Source organism: Giraffa tippelskirchi, chromosome 4, assembly GCF_054371585.1.
Source record: "Giraffa tippelskirchi isolate mGirTip1 chromosome 4, T2T-mGirTip1v1.2.pri, whole genome shotgun sequence".
NCBI lineage: Eukaryota > Metazoa > Chordata > Mammalia > Artiodactyla > Giraffidae > Giraffa > Giraffa tippelskirchi.
In genome coordinates, this window is record NC_137278.1 from 89,837,102 (window position 1) to 89,849,567 (window position 12,466).

Sequence of the window (12,466 nt, forward strand, 5' to 3'; positions counted from 1 at the left end):
AGTGGAAACAATTCCCCAGAACAAAAGAGTTGCGTCAGCAAGCTCTCTGCCCTTTCAAGTTGGAAGGACAGTTGATTCACAACATGTGTCAGAGAGAAACACCAGTTAGAACCAAGTGAGATAAATTTTAGGCCTCCTGAGCTGTTTAATATTAAACTGTAACAAACCATCTTTATAGCAAATTATTAACAAAATATTTGCTTACCCTCCCATTCATATGCTTCCTTCCCTTGAAAAGAAATTCTAAGACAACTCATAATTCCAAGGTCACAAATGCTCCATCAAGAAATCATTCTTAAATGTTAGCATCCAGAACCAATGATCTGGATCATAATCCCAAAACACTGCCCTGGCATATCACAGTCAGCCTTGCTATACAGTCCTTTGTGTTCAAGACAAGGTTAGTTTAAATGCTGGTCATGGTCTTTGATTAAGACTTTACTTCAGTCATTAACTATCTCTACATGGAGTCATCTTAGTACCCACTCTAGTGAATAAATTTACTTTATACCTAGACCAAGAAATAAAATATATGTTCAACTACATAAATGATACTAAAATGATGTTATTTTTAATACTTTGAAAGATTAAAAGAAAATCTGAAACTACCTTTATCTATATGGACTTACACGGAAAAATGGTTCCAATACAAAATAAAGTTTAACAGAATGACTGATAAGGAAACTTACATAAAATAAAGATTGGAAATGGACTAATTTAATATGATAAGAGACATTTTTCTGAAAAGAGAGGTCATTAATGTCGCATTATTGGTTCAATTTAAGGGATGTACAATGGGTAACTATGGAAAAAGTAAACTGCCTTTCTTTCAGAAATGATCCTATGATTAAAGTTTGTTATATAATTCATTAGATATCTACCTGAGGTCTAGTGCATATTTCTATTACTCATCTATTATCAATTATATACTATCAATCTGGTCTCGATCATATAACTTCTTTGAAGAAACAGATACCCTATAGAGATCAATTCTGCAGTCAACAAAACGACAATCTAATATGGCCCCAAAAATCACTGAAAAAACAAATGCTGCTTATTTCTCCATAGGATTATGTTTAGGTCACCCTCCAAAAACTATGGAATATCACTATAATACTCCGGTTGTCCAATCTAAGGAGTAACTTGATTGTTTACTTAATGAGGGAAATGGGAGCAATTTTTTTTATAATGTTCATGATACACTAAACTAGAAGAAATAAACTTTTAAAAGGAAGGAGAAATTTGACTACAAAGAAATAAAATAGGCAAATGATAAAATAAAATGACCACAGCAAGTTAAATAGAAACTGGCTCTACCAGGTGGTTTAGACATTCTACATCATAGGCTCATTTAATATGCATTTATTGAGAATTTACTAAAAAGGAGACAAGAAGCACATACTCTTTGTGGAGCACATACTTTAATTAGTAAAGAAAAGCACAAGGAAATACAATTGAAGGTAATTGTAAACCATAGATCTGTACAGAAATTAATATAATGTTTAAATCTGTACACTTAAAGCTATATACCTAAATCTGTGTAGCATTATAGCAACATAATGTTTGGTGTGGAACTAGATTAATCAGAAAAGGGTTTCTTGGAGTTGGTGAAAATCAGTAAAAAAAAAAAAAAAAAAAAAGGAGAGGAAAAAAAAGCTTAAATGATACAGAGGAGGGAAAAAAAAAATACAAAGAAAGGAACAGAAAAAAAGATTGCAGATTTGTCATCCAAATTATGTAAGCAAGAAGACAATGGAAAGATATCTTCAAAGTGTTGAAGGAAAGACTATAGACCTAGAATTCTACATCCAGCAAACATATTCTCCAAAATCTAAGGAAAAATAAAGATTTTTTTTCAGACAAAACCTTAGAGATGTTGTTACCAATGTGCCTGCACTACAAGAAACATTAAAGTTTAGTTCTTTAGGTGAAAAGAAAACAAAATCAAGTCAAAATATGGATCCATACAAAGGAATAAAGATCACAGTTACAATAAATATACAGATTTTTATAGTTTTTTAAATTTACTTAAAAGATAACTGAATGGTTTTGTCTTTTAATTTATTTATTTGGCCACACTGGATTTTAATTGCAGCATGCGGGATCTTTTTAGTTGCAGCATGGAAACTTTTAGTTGTGGCATGTGAACTCCCTAGTTCTCTAACCAGGGATCAAACCAAGTCCCCCTGCATTGGGAAAGCAGAGTCTTAGCCACTGGATGACCAGAGAAGTCCCTAAAAGATAAATGAATGTTTTAAACCAAAAATTATAGCAATGAATTGTGGAATTCATAAGATATGTAGAGGTAAATTGCATGTTAACTATAACTCAAAGGTCAATGGTGGAAATGAAAGTATACTATTACAAGTTTGTGTTATACATCAACTGCCATGATATCATTTGAAAGTAGATTGTTGTCTAAATCAGTTCAGGCTACTATAACAAATTACATAGACTGAATGGCTTAATAAAAGATTATTTCTCACAATTCAGGAGACTGAGACCCAAGATCAAGGCACTGGTAAATCCAATGTTTGATGAGAGCCAGGTTCCTGGTCTACCAGACAACCATCTTCTCACTGTATCCTCACATCGCAGAAAACAGAGAGAGCTTTCATGTCTATTCTTACAAGGGTACAAATCCCATTCAAGAGAATTTCATTCTCACAACTTCCTCATGAATTAATTAACTCCCAAACACCTCACATTAGTTTTTCTAAAGATTTTTTGTAATTAATATACTATGCTTAATACTGTGCTTTTATTTCTTAATAATATACTTAAGCTTTTAAGTCTTACATTATTATCTATAGATTATCTCAACCCCCTACCTGTGCAAAGTGAGGCATTAGCTCTCCATTAGTTTCTTTTGATTTCTTTTCCTCACCTTCTTCCAATTGATGAAATGAATTATACACTGACTGAGTTGATATTATATATATTCTGTACCAGAATCAAAAGTGGCTTTTATGGTTTACCAGTACTTTGTCTTTGAAAGACAATAAACAATATTTGTATTAGTTTATATAAATATTCTTTATTGTTAAGCCAGGTTGTATACTAAGATTACCATCCCTTTCTTACTGGAACTCCCCCTTTTCTGGAAAACTCTCTCTTGATGACCCCATTTCCCCTGCTCCAATCTGAACTAATACCTGTTCTGGCTTTCTGCATACCATATTTGCGATGTTCTTTCTTGGTTGACTTACAGAGCTGCTAGACAATCAGAAATTAAGGGAACAAAATACTGGAGACCAGGGGAAGAATAAGAAGGGGTGTACCAACATTCTTTATTCACTTTTTCCCAAGATATTTGCCAAATCTGCACACTAGAGGCTGTTTCCATTAAAGGAATCGAGTAGAAGAGGTAGAGAAATCAGCTTATGACAGTTTTGTGGCACTGAAGTGACATAAATTAGAGACTTAAGAGGTGAAGTTCCAAACAGACATTTCTGCAAAGAAGACATTCAGATGGCTAACAAACACATGAAAAAAATGTTCAACATCACTCATTACTGCTGCTGCTGCTGCTGCTGCTAAGTTGCTTCAGTCGTGTCTGACTCTGTGCGACCCCAGAGATGGCAGCCCACCAGGCTCCCCCATCCCTGGGATTCTCCAGGCAAGAACACTGGAGTGGGTTGCCATTTCCTTCTCCAATGCATGAAAGTGGAAAGTGAAAGTGAAGTCGCTCAGTTGTGTCTGACTCGAAGCGACCCCATGGACTGCAGCCTACCAGGCTCCTCCGTCCATGGGATTTTCCAGGCAAGAGTACTGGAGTGGGGTGCCATTGCCTTCTCTATCACTCATTACTAGAGAAATGCAAATCAAAACCACAATGAGGTATCATATCATGCCAGTCAGAATGGCTGCCACCAAAAAGTCTACAAACAATAAATGCTGGCGAGGGTGTGGAGAAAAGGGAACCCTCTTACACTGTTGGTGGGAATGCATACTGGTACAGCCACAGTGGAGAACAGTGTGGATATTCCTTAAAAAACTGGAAATAGAACTGCCATACAACCTAGCAATCCCATTGCTGGGCATACACACCAAGGAAACAAGAATTGAAAGAGACACATGTACCCCAATGTTCACTGCAGCACTGCTTACAATAGATAGGACATGGAAGCAACCTAGATGTCCATCAGCAGATGAATGGATAAGAAAGCTGAGGTACATATACACAATGGAATATTACTCGGCCATTAAAAAGAATACATTTGAGGTTCTAATGAGGTGGATGAAACTGGAGCCTATTATAGAGAGTGAAGTAAGTCAGAAATAGAAACACCAATACAGTATATTACCACATACATATGGAATTTAGAAAGACAGTAAGTAATGACAATCCTATATGCAAGGTAGGAGAAGAGACACAGATGTAAAGAACAGACTTTTGGACTATGTGGGAGGGTGGGATTATTTGAGAGAACAGCATTGAAACATATATTACCATATTTAAAATAGATGACCAGTGCAAGCTTGATGTATGAAGCAGGGCACTCAAAGGCAGTACCCTGGGACAATCCAGAGGGACAGGGTGGGGAGGGAGGTGGAAGGAAGGTTCAGGATGGGATGACACATGTGCAGCCGTGGCTGATTCATGTTGATGGATGGCAAAAACCACCACAATATTATAAAGTAATTATCCTTCAATTAAAATGAATTAATTAAAAAAAAAGAGGTGAAGTTCCTAGAGAAGAAAAAAATAGTAAAAAAACACAACATTCTTCTGTTTTTCCTTCCACACATGCTGAACTCTTAATCTACAGTGGGCAAGAGGCTAAGAAGACAAGCAAAAAGCCTCTGAGAAGCAAAACAGAGTTTCAGGTAGTCTTGAGGTATGGAGTAAAGATAAGATAGTAGTGTCCATCTGAGGAAAGGGAACTTAATCATCACTTCAAGGCTCTTTAGAATATGTGAAAGACTATACCAAAGGCAGTACTGAACCAGAGATAGCCACAGTTCTGTCCCCGACTAGATTGAGATCACTGCCATTCTATCCACCTTAAAAAGGGGGTAAGGGGAAGACAGTTTAACCTTAAGCAAGAGAAGGTTATTCAGAACCTCCATGACTTTTTTAATTCCCTTTAGTCCAAAATTACCAGGCATGCCAAGGAAGAAGACCATAAAACTGAAAATCGAGATCTAGATGATCTAGATATTGGAAGTTATGAGAAAAGGACTTAAAATGTCTATGAGTAATATGATAAGAAAAAGATGAACAACATAGATGAAAAGATGGAAAATTCACCAGAGCATTGAAATCTATGTTACTTAAAAACTGAGAAAAAATCAGAAATGAAAACTGTAATTTTTAAAATTAAGAGTTCCAATAGAATGGTTTATCAGCAAGAGATTAGTGAAGATAAATTAATAGAAAATTTTCAGATTAAGGCATAAAGAAGAAAATAAAAATATGTAAAATACAACACACATGCATGTGTATGCTCACTCGTGTCTGACGCTTTGTGACCCTATGGACTGTAGCCCTCCAGGCTCCTCTGTCCATAGAGTTTTCCAGGTGAGAAAAATGGGAATGGGTTGCCATTTCCTACTCCAAGGTTCTTCCCAACCCTGGGATGCATCTCTTGAATCTCCAGATTGAGATTCAAGGTAGATTCTTTACCACTTGCCCTGGGAAGTCCATAAAATACGTAAGACTATATGAATATACAAGATGGAGTCAAAATGTCTACCCCAGCGGTTCTCAAACTATTTGGCTTAAGGATATTTCCATGCTCTTTAAAAATATGAAGGTCCCCCCAGAATTTTGTATATGTGGTTATTTTTATTGACATTTATCAATTAAAAATTAAAGTTGAATAAGAATTTAAATGTAACAATATACAAGCATATATTACATTACCCATTAAAACAATGATAGTCCTCATATATCACATAGCCTCTTGGATACTTCACTATGCTCTCCAACAGAAATGTGAGTAAAAAAAAAATAATATCTTAGTGGTTACTAGGAAATAGTTTTGAATTTGTGACTCTGCAGAAACATGTCTACTCTTTCTATAATGGGGTGGTAGTAATATTTAAAACATCATAGTCAACTTTTTCCCAAAACTAATGAAAGACATCAATCCACAGTTTCAAGCTCTACAAACCCCAACAAGATAAACACAAAGAAAACTACACCTCAATACCTCATAGTAAAACTGGAGAAAACCAAAAACATAGTAAAAAATATAAAAGGAACAACATTAAGAGCTAACTTTTTAACAGGAAATATATGTCAAACAACAACTGAATGATACAGTAAAGTGCTGAAACAAAAAATAAACTGCCAGCTTAAAAATCTAAAACTAAGTTTAAAAAAAAGTCCCTTAAAAGTTAAAGCGGGCAATGTAAAATGGTACATCTACTACAGAAAACAGTTTGGCAGTCCCTCAAAAAATTAAAAATAATTTACTACATAATCCAGCAATTCTACCTCTGGGTACATACTCCAAAAAGTGAAAGCAGGGACTCAAAGAGATATTTAAACATCTATGTTCATAGCAACATTATTCACCAGAGTCAAAAGCAGGAAACTCAAGTGCTCATCAACAGATGAATGGGTAAACAAAGTGTGGTACACATACAATGGAATATTATTTAGCCTTAAAAAGAAGGAAATTCTAACACATACTACAACATGAGTGAAACCTGAAGACATTATTCTAAGTGAAAAAGACAAATACTGTACAACTCTACTTATATGAAGTACTCAGAATAGTACTTCATATAACACTTAATATGAAGTACTCAGAAAAGTACTTCATATAAGAAGTAGATTAGAAAAAGAAGAATCAAAAGACATCAAATGAAAAAATAAACAGTCAATAATCAAGTAAACAAAACCCAGCATCCATCGGACAACACTGAACACCAGAAGTCAATACTCAGGGAAACAAAATATGAGTCAAAATTTTAAGATCAATGAAACTGTCCTCTGAATATACAGTCTACAGAGCAGTCATTCTGAAAATATAATAACCCAAAAATTATTGTTTGGGTCATTCTGAACTGGTAGAGAAGAAATTCCAACCAAATAAATGACATGAGAAACTTCAACAAAAAAGACTGGAAGTAATGAGGGAACATATTTAACTGCAACTCTTAAGACAAAAAGATCAGATTAAGAGTGATAAAATATGGTATATAAAAATAGTATGTGATAACACAACACTGTAAGTCAACTACACTCCAATAAATATTTTTAAATAGCATGTGAAAATTATACAACTAATTAAAACAAAAGAGAAAAAAGACAGAAAGTAGTATAAACTGGTGATGCTTTATACATAGTGACTGGGAGTCAAAGCTAAGCAAATCAGGTACAAGTCTACAATCCCTAATCTAAAATCCTTGGAGTAGAAATGTTGCATAATTCAGATTTGTGCAGATTTTAAAAAATAATTATAGTGCGTGCATCATATATAACATCCCCAGTGACGTCTTAAGAAACATTCCCTAATCAATCACATCAGTAACTGCAGCAAAATGCAGGAATATTCACACAAGTGGTAAATATAAAGAAAAACTCTCACTATCTCATATCAACTCACATTAAGTTTTCTCACCAAATAAATTCAGATAGCTTGTAACAACAAATGATTTCAAAATCTTTGGTACTTTCAAATTGCAAATGAGAGACTATGGGCTAGCAGAATTCTAAACATTTTAAGGCTATAAAGTAAAACACTAAGATAATATTATTGACTAATATCTGTGGTCACAGAAAAGAAAACACAGGAAGTTTTACTATTTCTGTCAGATGTTGCTGTTCAATCGCTAAGTCGCATCTGACTCTTTGCAACCCAATGGACTGCAGCACACCAGGCTTCCCTGTCCTTCACTACATCCTGGATATATCTCTGTCAGATGAGGAGCCAATAAATACTATTTTCAAAAAAGAGAGGTGGGAGGGAGGAGGGACTAAGGATACTATAGAAAGGAACTGTAAGAACAAAAATATAATTTTTTAAAAATTAGAAAAAAAAAGATAATGAGATGTGGCTTCACAGTAGTATCTTCCCCAACCTCTCCTTAAAAATTATTTTGCTTACTTAAAATTACTAAAGTATTTTTAAATGATAACTACAGTGATTTATTATAAATTCCCAACTTCCCGTACTTGCAGAATGACATGCTGATGAACATACATGTCACTAGGGGGCAGCAGAGCACAAGGAGTGTCCTCTGAAAAGCCGTTGACAACTCCAAAGGAGTTTATAGCCAGTTATCAACTGTCCAGCAAGATCAAACCAGTCAATCCTGAAGGAAATCAGTCCTGAATATTCATTAGAAGGACTGATGCTGAAGCTAAAGCTCCAATACTTTGGCCACCTGATGCGAAGAACTGACTCAGTGGAAAAGATCCTGATGCTGGGAAAGATTGAAGGCAGGAGAAGGGGACGACAGAGGATGAGATGCTTGGATAGCATCACCAACTCGATGGACATGAGTTTGAGCAAGCTCTGGGAGCTGGTAATGGACAGGAAGCCTGGTGTGCTGCATTCCATGGGGTCGAAAACAGTCGGACACGACTGAGCAACTGAAATGAGCTGATAAACTGCTCAAAACCTCTCAGTCATTCACAAGCACAATAAAACTCTCACCAGGTAATCTGTAAAATCTGCTTCTAAGAGATTCATTATATTACTTCATAAGTTTTTAATTTCTATTTTGAAATGCTTTCACATTGTACAAGTAATAGAGAACTCTTGTTTAGCCATATACAGAAATCACCAATTTGTAACATTTTTGGCACATTTATTTTATCATTTTCTCTTTCTACACATATGTACATGTAATGTACATCTGTAATGGACATCTGTATCTGTATTTGTATATTTATTTTTCTAAACCATTCGAGAATATGTTGCATGTATTAAACTCTTAAGACTACTATGTTTCCTCTTGTACCTAACTACAACACAATTATCAAATTCAAGAAATTAACATTGATAAAATTATAACCTAATTCACAGTCCTTAGTCCAACCCTGTTAACTGTCCCAATAATATTCTTTTTTGTTGTTGTTTTTTAATCAGGGGACCACTTCCATCTCTTGGTCCCACTTTTTTTTTGCTACATCAGTAATTACTTCAGGTACATGGGCTTCTCTCTACTTGTGGCATGCAACACACGTGCACACTTAGTTGCCACATGGCATGTGGGATCTTAGTTCCCCAAACAAGGATTGAACTTGCATCCCCTGCATTAGAAGACAGATTCCTCACCGCTGGAGCACCAGGGAAGTCCTCCAGTAACAGTCTTCAGAGTGGTTTCGTTTCCTCCCGGAGAGAATTCAATGCAGGACCATGTATGACATTCAGTTGCCACACATCTTTGGTTTCCTTTCATCCAAATGAGCAGTTCTCAACATTTTAAACACAAGAGCCCTTTAGACCGTTAAAAATTCTTAATAATCCTAAATAATTTTTGTTTACATTAATTTTATATAATCAATATTTACTGTATTAGAAATTAAAACTAAGAATTAGAACATACTAACTAATTCATTTAATATTAACAACCAATAATATTTACATGTTAAAAAATACATGTTAGGAAAAACAACTGTATATTCTGAAAAATAGTTGGAAGAGTATGTTCTGCATTTGTGCAAATATCTTTAATGTCTAGTTTAACAGAAGACATCTGGACTCTGTACCACTTCTAAATTAAATCTAATAAATGTCTTTATATATATATATACACATAAATATGTATATATATATATGCAAATTTATGATACAACCTCAAAACTTAATGAGTTTTAGATTAAAATCCATTGATCTTAAACTTCAAATGAAACTTTTACCCATGTATGATTATGTAACATCAGACATTGGTCATTTGAAGAATACTCATTCTCTGACTTTTACAGGTCTTCCAAATGTTGACATAACTCATTATACAATTCAAAAAATCACATGCACTATATCACTATTCAGTCCCATTTAAAAAGTACTGGCAATCTTTAGGAGGGTAACAGAACATATCTGAAAATATTAAACAGGCAGCAACAATAAATCCCACATAAGTAGTGCAAATAACAAATCGGTCATCCTGCAGAGCACAAAAATAAACAGAAACTTAAAATCTAATCACAATATAGTTTATACTACTAATGAAAAACTGTCATTTTAATCACTGATAAAGAGCACCTGGCTGATCTTTCAACTCTTTAGATCAAAAAGTCATCTTTTTAGCTCACGAAAGGGATATACTAATCTCGCTAACCAACACATTAAAGCAAAAATTGTAAATCATGACTAAGATTTGGTGTTAGTCATCTCCCATTCCTTCTGAACACATCACATCTCTGGGTTAAAGGCCAGCATGCTCAACTAGTTTTTCCCAAAATGCCATGTTTCAGAGGAAAGTTACGATCACTAAGGAACTCCAAATATTCTCTCATTTAGGTTTATGAGTTTTCCAAAAGGTGTTAAAAGTTCAAAAATATAACACCATATAACAAAATCCATATGTATCTATCCATTGTTGTTGTTAACTTGCTCAGTAGTGTCAGACTCTTTTGCAACCCCATAGACTATATAGCCCACCAGGCTCCTCTGTTCATGGAATTCTCTAGGCAAGAATACTGGAGTGGGTTGCAATTTCCTTCTCCAGCGCATCTTTCCAAACCAGGGATTGAACCTGGGTCTCCTGCTTAGCAGGCAAGTTCTTTACCACTGAGCCACCAAGGAATCCCATTGTTGTTATTCAGTTGTATGTTGTGTCCCACTTGTTGGGACCCCATGGACTGCAGCATGCCAGGCTCCTTTGCACAACACTATCTCCCAGAGTTTGTTCAAATTCATGTCCACTGAGTCAGTGATGCTACCTAACCATCTCATATCCTGTCGCCCTTTTCTTCTTTAGCTTTCGATCTTTCCCAGCATCAGGTTCTTTTCTGATGAGTTGGCTCTTCACATCAGCTATCCAAAGCATTAGAGCTTCAGTTTCAGCATCAGTCCTTCCAATGAATATTCAGGGTTTATTTCCTTTAGGATTGACTGGTTTGACCTCCTTGAACTCCAAGGGACACAAGAGTCCTCCAGCACCACAATTCAAAAGCACCAATTCTTCAGCACCCAGACTTCTTTATGGAACAACTCTCAAATCCATACATGACAAATGGAAAAATCATAGCTTTCACTATATGGACCTTTGCAAGCAAAGTGATGTCTTTGCTTCTTAATACTCTGTCTAGGTTTGTCATGGAGATGGCACTGGCGACCCACTCCAGTACTCTTGCCTGGAAAATCGCATGGACAGAGGAGCCTGGTAGGCTTCAGTCCATGGGGGTCACTAAGAGTCGGACACAACAGTGACTTCACTTTCACTTTTCACTTTCATGCATTGGAGAAGGAAATGGCAACCCACTCCAGTATTCTTGCCTGGAGAATCCCAGGGACAGAGGAGCCTGCTGGGCTGCCGTCTATGGGGTTGCACAAAGTCAGACACAACTGACACAACTTAGAAGCAGCAGCAGCAGGTTTGTCATAGCTTTCCTTCCTAGAAGAAAGCATCTTTTAATTTCATGGCTGCAGTCACTATCCACAGCGATATTGGAGACCAAGACCCATTACTTCTATTTGCCATGAAGTAATGGGGCTGGATACCATGATCTTAGTCCCCTGAATACTGAGGTTCAAGCCAGCTTTTTCACTCTCCTCTTTCACCTTCATCAAAAGGCTCCTTAGTTCCTCCTCTCTTTCTGTCATTAGAGTGGTATCATCTGTATATCTGAGATTGTTGATATTTTGCCCAGCAATCTCAATTCCAGGTGGAATTCATCCACCCTGACATTTCACATGATGTACTCTGCATAACAGTTAAACAAGCAGGGTGACAATATACAGCCTTGCCATACTCCTTTCCCAGTTTGGAACCAGTCAGTTGTTACATGTAAAGTTCTAACTGTTGCTTCTGGACCCACATACAGGTTTCTTAGGAGACAGAGAAGGTGGTCTGGTACTCCCATTTCTTTAAGAATTTTCCAGTTTCTTGTGATCCACACAGTCAAGTTCAGTTCAGTCACTCAGTCGTGTCTGACTCTTTGCGACCCCATAGGCTGCACCACGCCAGGCTTCCCTGTCCATCACCAACTCCTGGAGCTTGTTCAAACTCATGTCCATCAAGTCGGTGATGCCATTCAACCATCTCATCTTCTGTTGTCCCCTTCTCCTCCTACCTTCAATCTTTCCCAGCATCAGGGTCTTTTCCAGTGAGTCAATTCTTCACATCAGGTGCCCAAAGTATTGGAGCTTCGGTTTCAGCATAAGTTCTTCCAATGAATATTCAGAATTGATTTCCTTTAGGATTGACTGGTTTGATCTCCTTGCAGAAGGCATCTCAAGAGTCTTCTCCATCACCACAGTTCAAAAGCATCAATTCTTCGGCACTCAGCTTTCTTTATAGTCCAGCTCTCACATCCATACATGACTACTGGAAAAAC

At 36.2% G+C, this 12,466-nt stretch overlaps 1 protein-coding gene and 1 non-coding gene across 11 annotated transcripts in view; both read right to left on the reverse strand.

Moving 5' to 3' along the window:
• Positions 1 to 12,466, reverse strand: part of EXOC6B (exocyst complex component 6B) — a 760,794-nt gene that overhangs the window by 633,880 nt on the left and 114,448 nt on the right. Inside the window, exon 1 of one of the 10 annotated variants that reach the window (XM_081482977.1) lies at positions 8,132 to 8,218. The exons of the other annotated variants lie outside the window; for them this stretch is intronic. Within the exon in view, the coding sequence (XP_081339103.1) occupies positions 8,132 to 8,157 (26 nt within the window). The 5' untranslated portion in view covers positions 8,158 to 8,218. Of the gene's footprint in view, positions 1 to 8,131; positions 8,219 to 12,466 lie in introns of those variants that run through there. 10 annotated transcript variants of the gene reach the window in all.
• Positions 10,642 to 10,712, reverse strand: TRNAS-GCU (transfer RNA serine (anticodon GCU)). The gene has a single exon. It is a non-coding gene; the product is annotated as a tRNA-Ser (tRNA).